The sequence below is a fragment of the Littorina saxatilis genome, linkage group LG7 (assembly GCF_037325665.1).
Source record: "Littorina saxatilis isolate snail1 linkage group LG7, US_GU_Lsax_2.0, whole genome shotgun sequence".
In the NCBI taxonomy this organism is placed as follows: Eukaryota; Metazoa; Mollusca; class Gastropoda; order Littorinimorpha; family Littorinidae; genus Littorina; species Littorina saxatilis.
In genome coordinates, this window is record NC_090251.1 from 43,627,712 (window position 1) to 43,652,750 (window position 25,039).

The window sequence follows — 25,039 nt, forward strand, 5'->3', positions numbered from 1 at the left end:
CACACACACACGCACGCACATACACCACGACCCTCGTCTCGATTCCCCCCTCTATGTTAAAACATTTAGTCAAAACTTGACTAAATGTAAAAATGCATGTTGATCGAGCAATATGTGAGCAATGTTTCAAAGGGTTCAAACTCAAACATTTACTCTTTATACTGACACAACAGTGTACATTCATAACGTTTTCAATGATGATGCTTCAATATATTGTTAATATGCTGTTGCATGATGGTGAACAAACGCGCGAGCGCGCGCGTGTGTGTGTCTCTCTCTGCGACAGCCTTTCATTCTCTCAGTTTGACTTTATATTTGTTTATCAGTTAGCCAGTCTGTGTGCGCGTGCGCACGCATGTGCTTGTGTGTTCGTCTGTGTTAAAAGTGTGCGTGTATGCCTCCAGGTGTACTATCGCATGTGATTGTGTTGTGTATGTATTATTTAGGCAATTGAGGGCAGGTAATGCGTATTACAAGCAGATGTTTGCTTGTTTCCGAACTTCAGTTTCAACCTTCTGTTTATTGAGTGTTTGGTTTGCAACATTGGACACTCCATAACGTAAGGCTGCGTCAGTTCATAAGACGGTATTCTCAAACACCCGGAATAGCCAGCTTAGAATTTCGATTTAACCGTGGCCTGCTCAGTCAGAAGACCTCAGTCCAAAATGAAATGCGTGTTCAGTGCTCAAGAAAACGGCCGGAATACTGAAACACGCATTATTCGGATCGGCACCCCAAACCTGAGACCTCATGTAACCCTATTACTGGTTACATAGAACTGAACTGCCGTTGTTGTACATTAGAACACATTTTGATTTTACTTCACGGCGTGTAAGGATGATGTTTGGGAAAGAAGAGCCACCGGTGAATCAAATATAAGTTTGAAACTTAATTTATTTGAACAATGCTGGCCTCTCAACACAATTTGTAAACACTTTCCTGTTGCCGGGGGTCGGGAGGGGGGAGGGGGAGGGGGAGGGGGGTGGGTGTTTAGCTGGACCCATTCTGAAACCAAAGCCCGTTCTCCGATAATCTGCTTCTCGGTCCACTAGGCATACAAGGCTCCATCCCCGATAATCTGCTTCTCAGTTCACTAGGCGTACAAGACTCCATCCCCGACGATTTGCCCCTCAGTCCATTAGGCGTATACAAGGCTCCATCCCCGACGATTTGCCCCTCAGTCCATTGGGCGTATACAAGGCTCCATCCCCGACGATTTGCTCCTCAGTCCATCAGGCGTATACAAGGCTCCATCCCCGACGATGCTCCTCAGTCCATTAGGCGTATACAAGGCTCCATCCCCGACGATGCTCCTCAGTCCATTAGGCGAAAACAAGGCTCCATCCCCGACGATGCTCCTCAGTCCATTAGGCGGATACAAGGCTCCATCCCCGACGATTTAAATTGCTCCTCAGTCCATTAGGCGTATACAAGGCTCCATCCCCGACGATTTAAATTGCTCCTCAGTCCATTAGGCGTATACAAGGCTCCATCCCCGACGATTTAAATTGCTCCTCAGTCCATTAGGCGTATACAAGGCTCCATCCCCGACGATTTAAATTGCTCCTCAGTCCATTAGGCGTTTACAAGGCTCCATCCCCGACGATTTAAATTGCTCCTCAGTCCATTAGGCGTATACAAGGCTCCATCCCCGACGATTTAGATTGCTCCTCAGTCCATTAGGTGCATACAAGGCTCCATCCCCGACGATTTAAATTGCTCCTCAGTCCATTAGGCGTATACAAGGCTCCATCCCCGACGATTTAAATTGCTCCTCAGTCCATTAGGCGTATACAAGGCTCCATCCCCGACGATTTAAATTGCTCCTCAGTCCATTAGGCGTATACAAGGCTCCATCCCCGACGATTTAAATTGCTCCTCAGTCCATTAGGCGTATACAAGGCTCCATCACCGACGATTTAAATTGCTCCTCAGTCCATTAGGCGTATACAAGGCTCCATTCCCGACGATTTAAATTGCTCCTCAGTTCATTAGGCGTATACAAGGCTCCATCCCCGACGATTTAAATTGCTCCTCAGTCCATTAGGCGTATACAAGGCTCCATCCCCGACGATTTAAATTGCTCCTCAGTCCATTAGGTGTGTACAGCTCCCTCCCCTGTGATGCACCTCCCGAACCAGGATTTGGCCCTGAGGAGGAAGGGCTTCTTTTGAACGATGACGGTCCCAGAACTTATGGCGTCATGTCCGAAACAGTGGCGGCTAGCGGAAATGGACAGCCCCTCGGCCTCGCCGCCGGCGCTCTCCGTCAACTTGGTGTTGGTCATCGGCCCCATGTAGGACACGGGCAGGTGCATGGCGGCCTTACGGTTACCCTCGCGGTGATAGGCGGGGTGCACGAGCTCGCTGAAGGGCGCGGGGAAGGTGTAGTCCCGGATCTGCGCCCAGTCCACGTGGTAGAAGAAAGGGGCACCTGAAATGGCGCTCTCCTCGTACTTCCCGCTTCCCAGCCGTCTCAGCCGCTTACGGGCTAGCAGCTGTTTCAAACAGACACGCCATGAGACGTAGGATTATTATTTTTCATACAAGATCAATGTGTATGGATATTAGACGATTTTAGAAAATAACTCCTTCGTTTTTCCGACAGACCTGTCGCTAGTGATTGGTCCATCCTTTGTTTGTCGGAGGTTTTGCAAGAAAAGGTCACTCTCCCAATACCCATACAAACACAACGGAGTTATTTTCGGAATTCGTCTATTGTGGAGTGACCGTTCTTAAATTAGATATATAAACACTCACAACATTAATAAATTTTGTACATACTACGAACTCCAGACCCTCAGCTCACATGTCAATAACTGGTGGTTTAAAAAAAAAAAAAAAAAAAAAAAATTCTGCACAGTTAACAGCCAAGATGTTGATTTTTGGAATGAATTCAAGTGGAGGGATGTTGTTATTCCATGTATAAAAAGCCTGACCAGATCAGAGATGGCGAGTCGAACTGTTTACGCGTGAAGAAAGGCGCCTTGAGGCATTACGAGACTCAGAATACGAGGTGTTGTCATCATTTTCACGAGTTTTCATTCACAAACACCTGGGAAATAAATCTCATGTTCCCCATGCAATAACTCGAGGTGGTGAATGGGTTTGAGCTTTCAGGTGAAACGTGGATTGTCAAAGTAAAAGCCAATCAGGCTGATTGTTTGATGTGTGGAACCATCGCGGCTTTGGATTTGTGTTTCCGAGGACAACGATTGTAAGCATTCACTCTCAAAGACCCAATCAATGTTGATAATTACCGCGGCGACTCATGGTCAATTTGCAACTTATCTCTGTAATCGCAAAATCCACAACGAAAAGTCATAAACACTTAAAAGAAAAGAAATATGCTCAACATTTACTGAACTCACAGGTATGATCGCAGCTCTGTACATTTTCAGACTGGAAGAAAAGCGTCAACAAGCTACGTTTGACGTCACATACAAGTTTGACGTGTTATCTCGTGCTACTGTGACGATGCTTTGTGGCCCGGAGTTGGATTCTAAAAATTCGTCTCCCTGTGGGTTATTGTGCATTTTGTTGCACAACCAAAATGATGACAAAAACGATGTTTGGTGGCTTGTTGTCAGACCATCATTTTGTTGTTGGTCCTCGGGGAGCATATCGCCTTTTGTCTCATATTTATCAACCGCGGCCTTCGGCTTTGGTCGATAAAGATGAAACAAAAGACGATATGGTCCCCTTGGACAAACAAAAAAGCTGGTCTGTCAACAAGCCACCAAACAATATATTGTCTTAACTACCTGTGAAATCATATGTTGACTGTGAAATCATGTGTCATGAGAAATCATGTTGACTGTGAAATCATGTGTCATGAGAAATCATGTTGATTTTGAAATCATGTGTCATGAGAAATCATGTTGACTGTGAAATCATGTGTCATGAGAAATCATGTTGACTGTGAAATCATGTCATGTGAAATCATGTTTCCTGTGTAATGATCTGTTACCTGTGAAATCATCTGTTGCCCTTGAAATCGTGTTGCATGCAAAATCATCTGTTACCTGTGAAATCATCTGTTACGTGTGAATTAATCTGTTACCTGTGAAATCATCTGTTACGTGTGACATTATCTGGTACCTGTGAAATCATCTGTTACGTGTGAAATGATCTGTTACCTGGGAAATCATCTGTTCGTGACGTGTGACATTATCTGGTACCTGTGAAATCATCTGTTACCCGTGAAATCATCTGTTTTTTGTGAAATCATCTTTAACCTGTGAAATCATCTGTTACGTGTAAAAGTATTTGTTACCAGTGAAAAAATCTGTTGCCTGTGAAATCATCTGTTACCTGTGAAATCATCTGTTGCATGTGAAATCACTCGTTATCTGTGAAATCATCTGTTAAATGTGAAATCATGTTTCATTTGAAATCATCTTTTACCTGTGAAATAATCCGTAAACTGTGAAATCATGTTACTTCTGAAATCACCTATTACCCGTGAAAGCATCTGTTACCTGCGAAATCATCTGGTACCTGTGAAATCATGTTACCTGTATATTTGTTACCGGTGAAATCATCTGTTACCTGTGAAATCATGTTACCTGTGAAATCATCTGGTACCTGTGAAATCATGTTACCTGTATATTTATGTTACCTGTGAAATCATCTGTTACCTGTGAAATCATGTTACCTGTGAAATCATCTGGTACCCGTGAAATCATCTGTTATCTGTGAAATAATCTGTTACCTGTGATATCATCTGTTACCTGTGATATCATCTGTTACCTGTGAAATCATCTGCTTGGCGGGCATGGAGAGGTACTGAGGGTAGGGCTCCCGTCTGTACACAAGTTCTATTTGAGAGGATGCCCCTAGTCCCACCTTTCTCTGGCTGGCCGAGAAAGGAAACTGTGTAGTGGTAAACACAGAGGAAAAATCGTTAAAAAGATTGTGATCTAGACATTCAGACCTACAGAATTGGGTTTTTTTTCCAACTAAAATTTGCAAAAAAAATCTTACAACGAAAACAACAACACTAGCAGTTGCAACAATAAGAACAACAACCATGGCAGCAACAACACAAAACAAGTACGCCCGTATCAAACGCAGGCAGGCAGGCACGGCAGGCAGGCAGGCGCACGCACACACACACACACACACACACACACCAACACACACACGCACACACTGTGACACACACAAACACACACTAACACACACACACACACACACACTAACACACACACACACTCAAACACACACTCAAACACACACACACACACACACACACACACACACACACACACACACACACACACACACACACACACCAAAATAAGAAAGGAAATGACCAACGGGCCGTAAACAAGTAACTTTACGTCCCACAAAAGGGAGGTAATCAATATTTCAAACGAGTAGCTCGCAATTGTGTAGTTACCTCCCCGCACACCATTCTGTAGACAATGACGCCAAGAGACCACCAGTCCACTGTCTTATCGTAAACCAAACCCAGTTGGAGCTGGGAAACATGAACATCAATACAGAACAAGTAAATTTGATCTTCCCAGGGTTTTCTGCTTTTTACATTGATTCTGGGGCAGGTTGTTTAGGTTGTTTAGGTTACAAATTCGATAAAAATGAAGCATTTACTTGGATTAAAGTTTCCAATTTTAAAGTAAAATCATCAAAATCAGCATGCAAAATTCAGGTTATTTCCTAAATATCTAACAATGTTGACAATTTACCAACACCAATCTGTGTGTTTTATCAATTCATCAAACACAAAATATAACATTCTGGAAACTGAAAACATTTCAAGAAATACATGAAGAATTAGACACATTTACTGACATTATTTTCTGTCTAGTACATTTAACCAAAATCAGTATGCCGTAGTCATGAAATTTACAATTTTCCCCATAATCTGAAACTCGCTTGCAAGATGCCGGCGATGTAATTATCAATCATCACCTCACAGTAAATCATTTAGTTTCATTGCATTTTCTAATGTCATGATTTGTATATTGTGTGTGTGTGTGTGTGTGTGTGTGTGTGTGTGTGTGTGTGTGTGTGTGTGTGTGTGTGTATGTGTGTGTGTGTGTGTGTGTGTGTGAGGTGTTTATTGGAATTGTAAAGAGGTTGGAGCTGTGAATCGGGACTTACGCTATATATAGAAAAGTGATTTATCATTGATCGTTACCTCTCCGGCATCATGGAAGTGAGTTTGATCGACAATTTTGAGATAAGTTCATTATTTGTATCATACGTGTTTGTCTGTCTGTCCGCTGCTTAAAAGACCACCGGGACGATGTACTCTGCATTTGACGTTTTGCTTTGTCAATAATTAAACGTTGACATAACCTACAATTCTTGGTGCTTGTTTGTAGCAGTCAATCTGTTTTGGGATTTATGGGACTATGGGATTGCATTTCAGCTTGAACTTTCTTTCTTTCTTTATTTGGTGTTTAACGTCCTTTTGAACGCTTAAAATATGTTTTAATAGTTTTTGCAATAATATATTTTTTTCTTGAAGTCGAAATTGCAATTACATACACGTAATATACTCGTAGTATTATGTATTTGTGTGTGTGCCTGAATCAGAAAATATATCGATAATTATGATATGTTTGATTTAATATTAAGCTCAAGAACAAACACAAAACGTTTTATGCAAATTAGGACTCCTGTGTACATACATTTTGAAATACGTTTCAATTCACCGACTACTAACGCATAACAGACACCCCGGCTGTAACACTAAATAATGCATGTAGTGTCACAGGACAACCGTGTTACAAGTTACGTACTGAAAGATGTGCATTGTCACAGCCTTTTTACAGTTAAAAGCAGGAACGGTGTCCCAAATAAACTCGTTTCAACAAGCAAAGAGTAAACTCTTTGTCAAGTAGTGAACGTGACAATAAAGTTGACTGACTGAATCAAATTTCACAGTTTCAACACTGTCTCGGCTCTCTTGGTCTGCAATTAAGAAATAAGATAAATATCTATATACGAGGGCTGTTCCATTATTATTTAGAATCCAGACTCCTGGCAATATGGCGTTAAATACAAAAACATGCCGTCAAATAATAGACTATTGTAAGGCTTGACACAAAAAATGAGGTTCCAGAGTTATGTCGTTTTCATATGGTCGACTCGGGAAGTTACTCCCCGCGCAATGTATGAATTTGTGTCATGAAGCTCAAATTCGCGATTTCGGACAAATAACTTACAATAACTACAAACTAAGAGTTAAAAGAAGCCGATTTGCATGAAAGTGTGATGAAATGTTTTGGGATGAACGCTCTTTGTAGAGCCGTGGTGTAAAACTGGTACAGCAATTTCAAACCGGGTAGACGGAGCCTCGAAAATGATACCCACACTGGTCTACTCATTTCATCCGTTATCCTCGAAAACATTGGCGCTGTTGAACAGATAATAAGAGAAGATCACTTGATTATATTCAGGGAGATGCAATAAATTATGCCCTTGGCATTAAAAGCTCTGCATGTGAAAAGATCTTACACACATACTTAATGGGCCCAAAGCGATTTGCCGGTTAGTTACCACATGAACCTAGTGACGGGAAAAAGAGGGGTAGGGCGGAGTTTTGCCCGACAATACTTGAAAAAATCAGCAATGGCTTGTCCAAATCAACATGGAATATTGTCAGTGGTGACGAAACCTGGGTTAATTAGTTCCAATCTAAAACCAAACAACTGTCGTCTGTCCGGTGTTTAACCAGGTGACCCAACCCCTGCCAAGTTCAATTAACAAGAAGCCCTAAAAAAAATGTTGTGCATCTTTCGTCGCTAGATCAAGGTATTTAAACACTTTGACTCTTGAGGACAGGCATACAGTCACGTCTGACTGCTGTGTCTACCACTAATGGGCGAAAATATTCGAGGCTTGGCACAAACACCGTCCAAACACGGGTATTCGAGGGCTTATGCTGTAACATGACAACGCACCTGTGTATACTGCCTTTGCGACAACAGATTTCTTGGCACCAAAGGGAGCACTGCTGCTGGTTGCATCCACCCTATATTCTTGACATTTCCCCATGCTAGTTCAGCCTGTTCTCGGATTTTAAGAAATAGCCGCGGAAACACGGTTAGAGACCCCTGAAGACTCTGTCCGAGCCTTCACGAGGGCCATACCAGGTATAGCTGATGTCAAGCGGTCCCAGGAACGAATGAGAACATTTGAGAGGATGGCCAGTTGGGTGTCGGTTGGGGAAGGATTGATCTAGAAAATGGCCTGGTTAGATTGTTGATATGTGTTTCCTTTTCTAAGATTCTAAATAATCATGGAACAGCCTACGTATATATTCATATTTTAATTTCATTTTTTACTTTGCAACTACTACTATTTACTATACTATTATTCAACATTACCGTGCGTAGACCCTGCAGGGTTAATGTCTAAAACACATATTATAAACTAATACTAACATCACCTCAGGGGCAGGTAAGAAGGGTTTGACGTTAGCGTCGGGCCAGGGGTTATAGGTCGCCGAATCGATCTCGTCCAAGTCAAGTTGAAGACTGTACCCAAAATTCGACAGGACCACGTGACCATTCTCACATATCAGAATGTTGTCGAGATTCAGATCTCTGCAAAAGTATAGAATATCATAAGTCACTATATAGGATTTAAATATTCAAAGCTCGACCAGCAATTTTTCTTGTTTTGTTGTTGTGAAAATAATTATGAGGTCACGACAATGACCATTATATCTTATCAAAAGGAAGGACACAGAGAAGCCGCATTCTGATAATCATCGGTTTGTTTGTTTGTTTGCTTAACGCCCAGCCGACCACGAAGGGCCATATCAGGGCGGTGCTGCTTTGACATTTAACGTGCGCCACACACAAGACAGAAGTCGCAGCAAAGGCTTCGTGTCTCACCCAGTCATAATATTCTGACAACGGACCAACCAGTCCTAGCACTAACCCCATAATGCCAGACGCCAGGCGTAGCAGCCACTAGATTGCCAATTTTAAAGTCTTAGGTATGACCCGGCCGGGGTTCGAACCCACGACCTCCCGATCACGGGGAGGACGCCTTACCACTAGGCCAACCGTGCCGGTCATAATAATCATCGGTCCACGCTATCGTTCAGTGGTCTCTCTGACAGGATGAATAATATTATTACTACGCGCATTAAAGAGAAATCTATCAAAACAAGAAAACAGAGTTATCTCCCATATATTTTTTGCTAATGTTTCGGATAACAGACGAAAGACGAATGTGATTGTAGAATGGCCGACTTTGACAGTGATCTCCGTATTGTTCTTCACAGTTATGATAAAGACATCGTTGTAAGGTCAAAACAAGTCGAAATTTTGAGACTGCTGTGGGAAGGAGACCGTGGTATTGTTGCATCACTCCCAACTAGTTACGGAAAAAGTGTCGTCTGCTTCGTAGCCAAAGTTGAATATCACGTGACACTTTTGCCATATTTAGAGTTGTTTGTACAGTAAATACACCCGCAAAAGATAGCTCGCTTGAAACTGTCTTACATATCAATTCCTTTGTAATTTAAAAATTACACAACACCATGAAAAATCATTATCGACGATCGCGAATCTGCTTTTATCAATAACACATTACGAAAAGCTCTAAATATGTTAAAAACGATTTCCTCTCCAGAGAAGGAAAACTGACAAAGGCATCCTGTCAGGGATAAATGAGACCCGAAGGGAAGTAACTCATTTTGACCTGAGTTCAGGATGAGAGAAGCCGGTCTAAAGAAAACTGGTCTAAGGTCACGATAAAGACCATATCTTATTCGAACAGAAGGACGAGGAGAAGCAAGCTTAAATTACACTGGCATCAGGTCATGCAGCAGGCTTTTGAAACAAGACCTGGAGCGACGGCAGATTTTTTACATTTGATCAGCGTCGCTGCAGAGCGATAAAAGATACATAGAAAGTATCAAAATGCCAATTTAGATAAGTTTTGTTGTTGTTTTTGCTGCGAATTTGACCTTAATAAGAAGTTCAATGGACATTCGCTGTACTGTAATTTAGACCCACCAGCAATGGTTAACTCGCAACTGGTCCGTAACTATGCTGATTAAGCGAATCAAGGTAAACTGAGGAAATGTGTCCTTGTGCAGACTCTTCTGCGTCACAGTCCCTATTCATTTCATCGACTTTTTTTCCAGAGATGGCAGCTATCTATCATGCTAGCAGGCAATATCCGTGCGAATCCCTCAACAGTACAACTCTCGCTTTCGTCGGGCGACTCTGAAGCTTCCAAATCACCAAGACAAAAAAACAAAACAAAAAAAAATACACACACACACACACACACACAACACACACACACACACACACAACACACAACACACACACACACACACACACACACAACACACACACACACACATACACACACACACACACACACACACACACACACACACACACACACACACACACAAAACACCCCTAAAACCGACAGAACAACGAAACCACCCATTAAACGTATTAACTTACTTAAGCTTACTCACCTGTGAATCACTCCTTTGCTATGCAACATGATCAGTCCCTCTGATATTTCTGCAGCATAAAATCTGTGTGCAGAAGAAAACAATTTCCAGAGAAGGAGATGGGATAATAGCAGATGAGCCAGACGAACAATCACACACACGAACAAACAACCAAACATCGTTAACCAGCGATGGAACCAGACAAAAGTGATCGTCTTTACAATTTGCAAAAGTTTTTATTTTAGTTTTTTAAATGTTTTATTTTATTTTAGCTTCTTCTTCTTCTTCTTCTTCTTCTTCTTCTTCTTCTTCTTCTTCGTTCATATATGGGCTTAGACTCCCACGTTCACTCATGTTCTTAGCACGAGTGGATATGTACGTTTATGACCGTTTTTACCCCGCCATTCAGGCAGCATACGCCGATTTCGGGGGAGGCATGCTGGGTATGTTCGTGTTTCTATAACCCACCGAACTCTGACATGGATTACAGGATCTTTTCCGTGCGTACTTGGTCTTGTGCTTGCGTGTACACACGAAGGGGGTTAAGTCACTAGCAGGTCTGCACATAAGTTGACCTGGGAGATCGGAAAAAAATTATTTTAGCAAATGCGAATCCTTGTTTTTACCTAAATCAGGCAATTATTTTCTGCCTCTCGTCAGAATAAATATAACACAGATTGACTAAGTATATATGTGAAAAGGAGGGAGGGTGGGTGTCTGTCAATCGAAATATCATCCGGTAGATATGACCGTTTGTTGATTACTATTTCGATATCCTGAGATTTTTAGTGGTGTACCAAAATGTACTTTAGTCAGTATAGAAACATAGTATCTTGTGTCTTGTTCACGTCGTAACAGTCGATGTCTTTAGTCCGTTTTTCTTACTTTAAGAAAGTTAAATACAGCAGAAATTTGAAATTTCCTAGGAAAAATAGTGTATAAATTAGATTTGATGGGGTTCGAGCATTTGTTTTATTTTTATTTTTTTGCGTATATTATTCTCTTTATGAAATGAAATATTCTTGATTATCGACCGAAGATCGTAGTTTTTTTTCGAAGAGTTCGAGTGCCTTGTTATTGGGCACGGAAAAGATCCTGTAATCCATGTCAGAGTTCGGTGGGTCAGTTATAGAAACACGAAAATACCCAGCATGCTTCCTCCGAAAGCGGCGTATGGCTGCCTAAATGGTGGGGTAAAAACGGTCAAACACGTAAAAATCCACTCGTGCAAAAACACGAGTGTACGTGGGAGTTACAGCCCATGAACGCAGAAAAAGAAGAAGGAATCAAACAAGGGCTGTTCTGGTTTCAGCATGCTTGCGACACTGTTTTGTACAAGGTCAATTTCAATTCATAAAAACAATCGACCTCATGTTTTAATAATTAGTTTGCATGTGTTGGGGTATATTTGAGTTAGTGTGAATGCGTTAATATGTATGTGGATCTGCAAAATAAATGTACAGTATCTACTGTAATACGTTTTGAACATTTCAATAGAAAGAAAGTCATTCTCATAGGCCGTGACTGCACCCACAATGAACTATCGAGTATTCAAGGTGGTTTCTAGGTGAATAATATAAGATGTTTGGTGGCTTGTTGACAGACCAGCTTTTTTGTTGGTCCAAGGGGACCATATCGTCTTTTGTTTCATCTTTATCGACCAAGGCCGAAGGCCGCGGTTGATAAATATGAGACAAAAGGCGATATGCTCCCCGAGGACCAACAACAAAGTGCTGGTCTGACAACAAGCTACCAAACATCGTTTTTGTCATCATTTTGGTTGTGCAACAAAATGCACAATAACCCACAGGGAGACGAATTTTTAGAATCCAACTCCGGGCCACAAAGCATCGTCACAGTAGCACGAGATAACACGTCAAACTTGTATGTGACGTCAAACGTAGCTTCTTGACGCTTTTCTTCCAGTCTGAAAATGTACAGAGCTGCGATCATACCTGTGAATTCAGTAAGTGTTGAGCATATTTCTTTTCTTTTAAGTGTTTATGACTTTTCGTTGTGGATTTTGCGATTACAGAGATAAGTTGCAAATTGACCATGATACGCCGCGGTAATCATCAACATTGATTGGGTCTTTGAGAGTGAATGCTTACAATCGTTGTCCTCGGAAACACAAATCCAAATCCACGATGGTTCCACACATCAAACAATCAGCCTGATTGGCTTTTACTTTGACAATCCACGTTTCACATGAAAGCTCAAAGCCATTCACCACCTCGAGTTATTGCATGGGGAACATGAGATTTATTTACCAGGTGTTTGTGAATGAAAACTCGTGAAAATGATGACACTTTTTTTTATATACACTCTTCAAAAAAAGTTCAGGATCGGTTGAAAAAACGGATCTAATTATAACAAATTGCCAAAAAATTAAACATCGACATAATAATTAAAAGATTAATAATGTGTTTGAATTAACAAATGAACAATGAGTCTTGACCTAGAATTTTGTTTGGCAGGCAGAGTTATTTCCCTTTGTGGGACTTCTCCAAAGCTTCTGCATTTTGGAAGAAAAATGGTGTTTTTTATAGCCCCATAAAATTTGCGGAACGCATGCCAGGGCAAAAGGTTGTGATGCACGTGCTACAACAGGGTCCTGGCTATGAACATCGCTCACCAGCTTGTGTTTAAAGGTTGACACGCTGACACAATTATGCTCAGTAGCAACATGCCCCCACGAAGAAAACTGAGCGATTTGGATAGAGGAAGGGCAATAAGATGGCTACAAGACGGTGTTGCTGCCAGGCAAGTGGCCCAGAGGCTTGCAGTGGCTCCCTCTGTCATCATCAGACTAAAACAGAGATTCCACGCAGCTGGAAGAGTGCAGGAGCGACAACGTTCTGGTCGGCCCAGAGTCACCACACAAAGAGAGGATCGCTTCCTTCAGAGGCAGGCCATGCAACAAAGAATGGCCACGGCAAACAACATTAGGCAACGCCTACAAGCTACCACCAACAATGTTGTTAGTGGTCAGACGATCCGAAACCGCTTACACAACTTTGGCTTGCGTGCAAGGCGTCCAGTCCGAGGAACAACCCTGACTGCTAATCGCCGAGCCTGGTGCACTCAACATGTGAGGTGACAACGTCAGCAGATGGCTCAGGTGTTGTTTACAGATGAGTCCCGCTTTTGCTTGGAACCTGCTGATGGTCGCATCCGAGTGTGGAGGCGTCGCAGAGAGCGCTTCGCAGAAGGCACTGTTCTTGAACGACAGCGTTTTGGCGGAGGCTCTGTGATGGTCTGGGGAGGGATCAGCACACGTCTAAGGACACCTCTGTACCATGTATTGGGCAACTTGACCGGTGTCCGCTACCAGAATGAGATCCTGCAACCCCTGGTCGTTCCGCCCCTCCAAGCGATCGGCCCTCGTGCGATTCTTCAGGATGACAACGCACCTCCCCATCGCTCTGCAGCTGTAAACACCTTCATCCAGCAGGCCAGGGTCAACAGGATGCTGTGGCCAGCCAACAGCCCGGACCTGAACCCCATAGAGCACATGTGGGACGAGCTTTGTCGTCGGGTACAGCAACATCACCCTCCTCCTGCCAATCTGGGTCAACTGCTGCAATGGCTCCAGCAGGAGTGGAATGGAGTTCCCAGAGCATTCATATGATCCACTCCATGCGCCAACGATGTGTTCAATGCCTGGCACACAACGGAGGGCACCCGCGTTATTGACACTGATCCACATTGTTGTGAATTCCATTTTCGAGGGTTGTCACGTTTGACACACTCTAGCTAAATTGTTGCTGCCGCGTTCGATCTTTGCTTTGTTTGTCATTACTCCTTGGTTGTTTAATTATATAATTTTTAAAAAATGAAAGAATTCGGCCTTGTCTGTTTTGTGTGGCGTGCTTGTAAAAAAGTGATCCTTAACTTTTTTTGAAGAGTGTACAGTCATACATTTTTTAATATTTTTTTTACCTCAGTTGCATGCAGGTTGCTACGTACTACCGTTATTTGTTGCCTTCTTTCTCGCTTTTTTTCTTCTTCTTCTTCTTTTTTTTCTTTTTCAGGCTGGGAGCATCAGGTAGATGCCGAGTTGTCTTACCTTGCCACCAGCTCCGAGAAGCAGCGAACCATTTTGACGCGTTCATGCAACGTGCCTCTGGTGGCAAACTTCATCACGATAGCGTAATGCGTCTGGAACAGAACATTGTAAAGTTTGTGTAACCGAGTGACGGAACACAACAATCACATATGGAGGCAGAGTCCAGTCAAACAGGATTGAGAATGTTAGAGCTAATTTCTAAGCCCTGTAAAAACTGTTATGGGTACGCAAAGATTCCCAAGAACATACAAGGAGTCAGCAGCAGCCAGACAGTAGGGAGATTTAAAAAACGAAACGTCGGGACGTTTCGTTTTGAAGTTGTGGTAAACGTCATCATTTCGGGGGTCTCTCGCTGGAAAGGTGAAGGTCAACTGAAACGGAACGTGGAACGTCAAAACGCAGTCACGTTTTCCACCCCCAAAAAACGAACAATATTTCGTCAACTTTTGTGAGTATTTTTGCACACTAACAGTTTTATTTGTTGGCCATTTTATGCATTGCTAGATTCATCAACCCTTTCACAGTCTTTCAGCGCTGAGAATGTGTTCATTGGAGGTAGACAACTGTTGTGAACTGAAATATTTTGAAGGGTGCTGATCCTGGTACATTTATCCAACTTCATGGTGAGAAAGCAAATGGCGAAGCAGAAGTAGGTCATCGCATCGAATTTTTATTCTGGCTTCGTATGTGATTTTGTATAAACAAAGTCTGTGTGATTTTGGGGCGGGGATATAGCTCAGTTGGTAGCGCGCTGGATTTGTATTCAGTTGGCCGCTGTCAGCGTGAGTTCGATCCCAGGTTCGGCGGAAATTTATTTCAGAGTCAACTTTGTGTGCAGACTCTCTTCGGTGTCCGAACTCCCCCCCGTGTACACTACATTGGGTGTGCACGTTAAAGATCCCACGATTGAAAAAAGGGTCTTTCCTGGCAAAATTGCTTTGGCACAGTTAATAATTGTCTACCTATACCCGTGTGACTTGGAATAATAGGCCGTGAAAGGTAAATATGCGCCGAAGTGGCTGCAATTACTGGCCGTATAAAATTTCATCTCACACGGCATCACTGCTGAGCGCCTAGAACTGTACCCACGGAATATGCGCGATATAAGCCTCATTGATTGATTGATTGATTGATTTATTTGGACTGAAAATAATCAAAGTATGCCCGATTCTGGACCACCTCCTAGGGGTTTTTTCCCATTCTGATCGAGGACAGACGTGACAAGTACAAAACAACCCCTAGTTTGGGAAAGGCTTCTAAATCGGCACAGCCGGGCGTGTGCACAGGGCCGTTTTCTGAGAATGGGGAATACTCAGGGTATAATTGCCTACATGGTTCGGTAGAGCTCTTTGCCATAGGCTGTTACCAGTTGTAAAAATTGAGATGCGTGAAATGGATAAAAAAAATAATGAGTTCGAATGAGTAAATCTTGGAATTCAACATGAATGATCTAATTTTTGTGAAATACAATTGATGATGAGCAGGTGCATGAATTGAAAAATGTGAAGCTCTTGTGTGTGCAATGCGAGTATGTCAATCCTTTATTGACTCGTGGAGTTGAAATTATGCCATGCCCAGTCAGCGGATCATATCCTGCCATGCCCGGCCTTTCATTCCGAAACGAAACGTGAATACATCTAAATCTTGTCTGCGGCCTATGCCGTCTCGTTTCACGTTCCCTTTCGCGGGGTGACTCATTCACCAAACGAAACGAGCTGCAAAACGAAACGTGCTGTCTTTTAAATCTCCCTAGTATCACAAACAAAAATCTACATTTCACAGGTGTAAGCGACGTAGAAGAAACGTCGAGCTATAAATAGCTCGCGCTCTTCCACGGCCGACAACTGCAGTCTGCTGTGAAGGGTGAGAGTCACCCTGTCACATCTGTTTGGATTCTGGTCTAATGTTTTCGAGCGATCCTTCCCGTGAAAATACTTCTGCTCAATTATCTCAGATCTGCCCGGGCTTTTAAATGGGTCAAAACCGCCGCTTGGATACAACCCAACCCACTGGAACCCCATTCCCTCTCGGTGTCTCTCGGTTCTCCCCCACCCCCCAAATCTCCATCTCTCTGCCCCCCCCACCCCCCCCCCCACCCCCCCCACGCAAATCTTTTTCATTCACACAAGCAATTTCTATCGTGACCACAATCGCAAACGTACTTACCGGTGTCTCAAAACAAGAGTGCATCTGCACGACAAAAGGGGAACCGGTTACGGATTTCAGCACCGTCACCTCCATTAGAATGAATTGCAAGGAACAATCCTTCTTGCGCATCAGGCGTATGGCCAGTGTGTCTTCTTTGGGGAATCGGCGATAATGTGCCAGCCATACCTATGCACAGAATACAGCATATGAAAACGAGTGTCTGACGGACGAAAAAGTAAAAATTAAAAAAAACAGAAAAAAACCCCAGTCATTCCCCGTTTTCCTCGTGCATATCAAACCATGCGAGAGGGCCCCAAAGGGGGGGTATCATCACGATCACGGGAAGGGAAATTTTAGCTTTCACGATCACAGTTACCTTGATTTTTGTTTTCACGATCACGAACACCTTGACGAATAGAGGATCATAGAGTGATACAGCTGTGAAAAATGTACGTTGAAAATAAAATGCTTTGCAATAATGCCCATCACGATCACGAAAACAAATGACGATCACGATCACGAGACTTGATTTTTTTGTCATCACGGATCACGGGCAAAGTCCCATCACGATCACAGAAATGGAAATTTCGGCAATCACGGTCACAGAAAGGTCAAAAATCGCCAATCACGATCACGATTTAAAACCCTTTGGGGCCCTCATGCGAGGGACTGACCTAAATCATTCACTGTCAGACGCTCCAAGTTGCAAAACAGCTTGGGGGACAAGCAAAGGCACAAGACACCGGTTTGAAGACTTACAAATCACCAGTGTCTTTACCCCCAATATATGTTCAAGAAAAGGTTCTATAAAGACAACCAAACATTTATTTATTTATTTATTTATTTACGAGGATTTATATCGCGCACGTATCTCACCACACAAGGCGACTCAAGGCGCATGTTACCATGTGTCTGCTTTGTTACGTTATATCTTGCTGCAAAAAATACTCTAGAAAGAAACACGAAAAAATGTTCCTCTTCTGTAATGTACCGAGTTCAATATCGGGTGCCTATGCCTCTGACCTTGTTTGGATTACTAGTTTATTTTTTTACCCTAATGCAAGAATGTCTCTGTAGCGCAACGGTTAGCGAACTGCGTTTTGAGTTGACAGGTCGTAGGTTCGGTCCCTGTCAGCGCGGCATTCTTTAAATTTTATTTTATTGTTTCTTTACTCTCCTTTGTTTTGTTTTATTTTACTCTATTCATTTTTATTCCAAAGCATTATTGGTGATCAATTGCAATACTGACCAACGCACCCCATGTACTGATTTGGTATTGATCACTGCGGAATTCGTTGCGGCCAACCACTGAGAAGCAACCCCCTAAGTGTAAATGTTTTGAGGTATAAAACATACCGTAGTATTATGTAAATTCTTTTTGCATTTTAATCAGATATGATAAAACAAAAATGTCAATCTAGATCAGCCTTAGACGCAGAAAGACTTGTATTTAGGCAAGATGTCTGATGAGCGACTCAGTGACTCGTAGCGAGAGATGCCGTTCTTATAGACCTGTGTAACGAGATTCTGTCGAAGTAATTCGATGCTAACCCTGCAGACTTTTGTATTGCCGCAATTAAAACACATTTATTTTGTTGGTAGCTGTTTGTTTCCTTGTGGATGTGTTATGTGCAATTAAACGGGTACGGACACACGTTTTACACATGGGTTACATGAGTTGCAAAGTATTTGAAACGACGGTATTACTGTATAATTATACAGTGGTGCCTGTGTTGAAAGACGAATACCATTTGGACCAGCCATGAGTAATGGAACATTGTACGCGGGGTATCTTGACAGGCACGTTTTAGAAGAAATAATAATGAAAGTGACAATAAAAGGTGTTTTTTTCAAGCGAGGTGTCCGCAATCTGCATGACAAAATATAGCTCTTAATTTATCTACATCGCTCGATCTTTTCTCTTACGTAATTTGTGTGTGTGTGTACGTGTGTGTGTGTGTGTGTGTGTGTGTGTGTGTGTGTGTGTGTGTGTTTTATATATGTGTGTGTGTGTGTGTGTGTGTGTATGTGTGTGTGTGTGTGTGTGTGTGTAAGCACGCGCGCGTGCTGCGTCCGTTTCAGTGAGTGATTTCTCAAAAAAAGTCTTAATGTTTTTAGTACCATTCAGAACTAATGTGAATTAGATTTTTTTCAAACCGCCCGGCACTACAAAGCATTTATTCTTGTTTTTATAAGGACATAAAAATGTTATAGTATTTGAGTCTTGAATTGCGATTTATTTATATTAATTAGCACACACAAAAACTTGCCCCCCCCCCCCCCAACAAAAAAGAAGCATATTTTATAAACAGAACAGGAAAAGCGCGCATGATTCATTAAAAATGATAGCATTGGCGGGGCTCGAACCAGCGACTTCAGGAACCGCAGAGCAGCGCTATACCACTGACCTATGCGGATATCTGTCGAAAGTGGAACATTTAGGATATGCCTAGTTTGTGAGATGCAAAACACACGGCAAAGCTCACTGTGCAACCCGACTCAGTGAAAGGCCCGTTGGCAGACTATGTCGTGTGAATTAGGTCAGTTCGACCGTCGCTTACCCCGCCGCTTTGCACGAAAAGTTGAATGATATCTGCACGGTCTTCCTACCGCCGGCTCAGTTATTTAAAAATATTTTTTTTTCCCCGCACTTACGTAGGCCATCTCCAGTTATACACTTTTGAACAAACCGTTATCACATAGCGTTGTTATATAGCGTTGCCAGGAGGCCCCCATTCATACGGTTATTTTCGAGGTTGACCATGGGCAGCGCCATTTTGTTGCGAAATACGTCATCAGTTTGTGTACACAGGACGTTGTGACATCCGTCACCCTATGGGAGGGGTGAAGGCAACATTGTTCATCAGTAGAAAGTTGTGAAATCCGTCACCCTATGGGAGGGGTGAAGGCAAAATTGGTCATCACTGAGTTTGTGTAACACAGGAAGTTGTGAAATACGTCACCCTATGGGAGGGGTGAAGGCAAAATTGTTCAACAAAAACATCATAGGTCGAACTGTGCAGGGTCAACCGCAACCATTCATCTGAGTGACTTATATACCGACATTTGTATTTCTTATTTTCAGCACAGGTGTAGGAAAAAATCATGAACCAAAATGTTATTTATTTTATAATTTAACATTTGTTTTACAAATGTGACCATGGTCTTTCAAACATACAGTGACATTAAACATTGTTATGTTAAAAAAAAGAAAAAAGAAAAAAAGCTTTTGTGCACAAATCAGAAAATACATTGTACATTTTACCTACAGGCCAAACAGTGTCTCTGGCAAAGCCCGACCCAGCAGATTGTCAAGAACAGGCGCTTGCATTTGGATGTGTCCAATGATAGTAGGTTTGGTTTTGATCAATCAGAATAATGTAGGAATAAAAATGTATGCAGTTTGGTATGATGACATGTAATTCACATATGCTGAAATATAATATTATACATCATATAATATTATTATGGCTGTTGCCATGACCATGAAGCCCAACAAAGGTTTAATGTTATGTAATTCAAAATATCAAAATCAAGCACCTATTAATCTGGTCTACGGTTTTTGCGCGTGAAGATTGAGGCCTTCGTAAACGTTCAACGTTGGCCAAAAATGATTTTAACAATGTTGTGTCGTTTTTTATTATGTTTTATTTTGTTGATCAATTAATAAATATGTCTTCCCAACATATTACAAATCAAACAGAAATAAAGTCTTAGAGAACTACAATAATTATTGTTGCCGTCAAAACCTTGCAAGGCCTCAACAACTGACAAAGCTTTGTGTGGAAGAATGTGGAAGAATCTATTCTTATGCACAAGGGTTCTACAATAATGTTTGCACGTTTTAAGGAGACCAAAAGTTGCCGAAAAAAAATTATCACTAGTATTATTTCATTCCGCTTTGTCCAATCATAGCATTTAAAACTTAAACATTGAGAAAAAATTTAATAGTTATTTTTATCATTTGGGAGCGCCGAAGCATATCCGGTCGATTATCTATTTTTTATTATTTTTTTTTAAATTCTAGTTTATTATTATTATTTATTATGAACGCTTTAATGTTTTGTTTTACTCTAATTAATTTTGTTAATGTTTAAAATAAATAAATAAATAAATAATTAATCAATTAAATTTTGTTTTTAAATCCTAGGACTGCGGCCGGGGGGGGGGGGGGAGTATACTGGTACCATTTGAGAATCAGACCAAATGAGAATTGAACCATCTGAGAACATTCTTTTTTTTAGGGGCCCCGGGGGGTTCACATGGTTGGTTTGTTTGTTTGTTTCAGACCCACACCCATATACACACATTTAACATTTAAACCATTTGTCGGCCCCCTGTCGATATTTATCGACTAAGTTCCTTGTTGTGTTCATCCCTTTTATCTTCTTCCTTGTTTGAGGAGTGCGTTTGTGTGAGCTCTTTGTGCGCGGGTAACTGTGTGTGTTCGTGTTTCAGTGATTGTGTGTGTTTATGTGTGTGTGTGTGTGTGTGTGTGTGTGTGTGTGTCTGTGTGTCTGTGTGTCTGTGTGAGTGTGTGTGTGGTGTGTGTGTGTTTCGTGTGTGTGTGTGTGTGTGTGTGTGTGTGTGTTTTGTGTGTGTGTCTGCGTGTGTGTTTGTGTGTGTTTGTCTGCGTGTGTGTGTGTATATGTGTGTGTGTATGTATGTGTGTGTGTGTGTGTGTGTGTGTGTGTGTGTTTGTGTGTGTTTGTCGGCGTGTGTGTGTGTATGTGTTTGTGTGTGTGTATGTGTATTTTGTGTGTGTGTGTGTGTTTGTCTGCGCGCGCGCGTGCGCGTGTGTGTGTGTTTGTGTGTGTGTGTGTTTGTGTGTGTGTGTGTGTGTGTGTGTGTGTGTGTGTGTGTGTGTGTGTGTGTGTGTATGTGCGATCGAATAGGTACCAATACAAACCTCACTGAATCCGCTCTTGCCGACAGGTTTATCAAAACAGAATGTATCTTCCATCGTAGCTGTTCTTTTGAAGCAATGTTTCTTCTGCACACACGTTCACACACACACACAGGCCTGAACAGAGTCTGTGTGTCTGTGAGTGTCTGTCTGTCTGTCTGCCTGTCTCTGTCTGCATGGTAGCCGTAGGTTCCTCTGACCACCAACAAAAAACAGTATTGTAAAATTGGCAATTGAGAACATGTATTGAAGTATTCTGTTGTTGTATTCTGTTTATACAAAATGAACAAGGCCCAATGAGAAAAATGGTTGAATAATAAACTTGGTCGCGCTGCAGCGGCGCGAAAGGATGAAAGACCCGGATTGCAAAGTCTGCTTTACTATGGTTCCTAGCAAAATGTATCCCTGGATTATGAGTAAAAGGAAAAGATGTTCCCAAGGAACATTATTCCCCAAATATAGGCTTGGACTTTTCGTCCAAAGCCGAAACAGTCCGCCCTCAGCACCAGTGAAAAAAAAGTTCGTGTTTGGACTATCGTATCGAGCAACGAGCAACAAAAGCACCCCCCCCCCTACTATGCAGGTTCGAACTTGCCTTCCTTGGAAAAAGAGTCCCCCCAAAGCCCGAGGGAAAACAGTCCATGTACAGACTATCGTTTCAAGAACCTCTCTCCCCCCCACTATGGCATTGCTGTCTCGAACTTTTCGTCCTAGGAAAAGGATTCCCCCCAAAGCCCGAGGGGAAAAAGTCCATGTGTAGACTATCGTTTCGAGAACCTCTCCCCCCCCCCCCCCCACCCGCCTCTATGCAGGCTCGAACTTGTTGTCCTAGGAAAAGGAGTATCCCTAAAGCCCGAGGGAAAGAAGTCCATCTGTGGACTATTGTTGCAAGAACCTCCCCCCCCCCCACCCCCCCTCTATGCGGGCTCGAACTTTCCGTCCTAGGAACAAATAGTCCACGAAAAATAGTCCGTGTGTGGACTATCGTTCCTATGGACGGGTGACCGTAATTCCTAGGAACTTTACACAGTAGGAATCTATTCCAGGCGCACCTATTTTCCCTTAAAACCGGTGTTAGGAGTAGATCTATTCGTGCTGGTGAAAATATATGAAACGACTTCATACTCGGAACATGAGTGGTGGAAAGACCTATTTTCCTTAAATACCGGGGTTAGGAGTAGATCTATCCATGCTGGTGAAAAGATATGAAACGACTTCATACTCGGAACATGAGTGGTGGGAAGACCTATAATATTTTTGTTTTTTACACCGGGGTTTGGAGTAGATCTATTTTTGCTGGTGAAAAGATATGAAACGACTTCATACTCGGAACATGAGTGGTGGGAAGACCTATTTTCCTCAAATACCGGGGTTAGGACTAGATCTATCCATGCTGGTGAAGAGATATGAAACGACTTGCGACTCGGAATATGAGTGGTGGGAAGACCTATAATATTTTTGTTTTTTACACCGGGGTTAGGAGTAGATCTAATTTTGCTGGTGAAAAGATATGAAACGAATAGATACTCGCAACATGAGTGGTGGGAAGACCTATAATATTTTTTCTTTTACACCGGGGTTAGGAGTAGATCTATTTTTGCTGGTGAAAAGCTATGAAATGACTTCATACTCGGAACATGAGTGGTGGGAAGACCTATTTTCCTTAAATACCGGGGTTAGGAGTAGATCTATCCATGCTGGTGAAAAGATATGAAACGACTTCATACTCGGAACATGAGTGGTGGGAAGACCTATTTTCCTTAAATACCGGGGTTAGGAGTAGATCTATCCATGCTGGTGAAAAGATATGAAACGATTTCTTACTCGCAACATGAGTGGTCGGAAGACTGAGCTCAAAATGGGGTCTGATTCACCCATGGTCCTCACTTGCGTCAGACGGCGGCGAGAGGGAACGCTTACCTGCACGACCTTGCAAGAAAGAAAAAGAACAAAGTAAAGACGTGTCCAGGGCTGTTAATATGTAAGGGGAGGTGGGGCGAATGGATGGGTGTCGGGGCGGAGGCAGAGATGGGGGGGGGAGGGGGGGGGCGGGGATGAGGACCGGATGACGGGGGAGGGGTGCTAGAGTGGGTGAGGGATTGGGTTGGGTAGGGCGGGATTGACCACTTAATTAATAGGTTTTAGGTAAACAAACAACCAACCAACCGTCCAAACAACAAACAACCAACCAACCAACCAACCAAACAAACAAACAAACAAACAAACAAACAAATACAAGCAAGTTCACTTTTTTATGTGCAACAGACCAATGTTCCAGACCAAAAATACCGACATCAAGTTTGTTTATATGAATTTATTCTTTTACTGATTAAAAGAGCTTGTTAAAGCGTCTTCCCATCCATAAAAAAGCAAACAAATAAACCTTTTCGCAATCATCCAAGAATCAAAGGCCTTCTACATAGTACTGACAAAACAGCGCGCAAAGACGCAGAACCGAGCTTCGAGTGGGGGTGCAGAGACAGAGGATCTTCTTTTCTTATTCTTCTAGAGAGAGAGAGAGAGATAGATAGAGAGAGAGAGAGAGAGAGAGAGAGAGAGAGAGAGAGAGAGAGAGAGAGAGAGAGAGAGAGAGAGAGATAGAGAGAGAGAGAGAGACAGACAGACAGACAGACAGACAGACAGACAGACAGACAGACAGACAGACAGACAGAGACAGAGAGACAGAACTTGAACTTGAACTTTATTTATCGAGGGTAACAGAATAAGCAATGTATACATGCTTTTTTTCATCCGGCCCTCGCCCATTGAGGGTAACTCGATTAATAACAAGAAGAAATAGAAGTTAAGTTAATTACAATACAATTTATATAATTAACATGTCAAAAAATTAAAAAGACATTTCAAAAAGCTATGAAAATCAAACAATGATGAATATTATCACAGAATTATTTACTTGTTTCCAAGAGAAACAGCATGTAGAGTTCCTTGAAGGAAGTTTCACTGAATTGCATTTTAATTAAATCAGGAATGGAGTTCCACAATAAGGCGCCAGAATAAGAAAGACTTGATTTGTAAAGGTCAATTCTTGGGGTTGGGGTAATTAATTTGTTTACTTTTCTTGAATTATTCAATTTGAAATTTGAGGCAATGAACGTAGGTGCATTCACTGACATAATTCTATGCATCATTGCACCTTTGTTATAGGTAAATCTTAATTTGATAGGAAGAATCTTTAATTTGTTGTAATCAGACGTAGCTAGAGAGATGCATTTTTTAAAAGAATTAATTTAACAGCTCCTCTATGTAAAGAGCACAAGTGTTCCAAAGTGTTTGCACCTGCAGCGTCCCACACTGTGGACGCATAATCAATAGTTGATTGAATATATGCCTGAAAAAACAGTTTCTGTGTGCGTAGGTCTACAAAGTGTTTAATTTTTGATAACTGATATATTTTTTAGAAGTATTTTTACAAAGTGTATTTAAATGTTTTG

General features: G+C 42.1%; 1 protein-coding gene across 1 annotated transcript in view; it reads right to left on the minus strand.

Annotated features, from left to right (window-relative positions):
• Positions 1-971: 971 nt before the first annotated feature.
• Positions 972-25,039, minus strand: part of LOC138971537 (protein kinase C eta type-like) — a 25,083-nt gene continuing 1,015 nt past the window's right edge. The window contains exons 2-10 of the mRNA XM_070344283.1: positions 23,412-23,516; positions 21,591-21,674; positions 16,700-16,867; positions 14,534-14,625; positions 10,486-10,548; positions 8,425-8,581; positions 5,404-5,484; positions 4,752-4,874; positions 972-2,497 (exon numbers count right to left, since the gene is read on the minus strand). Coding sequence (XP_070200384.1) covers positions 2,096-2,497; positions 4,752-4,874; positions 5,404-5,484; positions 8,425-8,581; positions 10,486-10,548; positions 14,534-14,625; positions 16,700-16,867; positions 21,591-21,674; positions 23,412-23,516 — 1,275 coding nt within the window. The 3' untranslated portion in view covers positions 972-2,095. The remainder of the gene's footprint in view (positions 2,498-4,751; positions 4,875-5,403; positions 5,485-8,424; positions 8,582-10,485; positions 10,549-14,533; positions 14,626-16,699; positions 16,868-21,590; positions 21,675-23,411; positions 23,517-25,039) is intronic.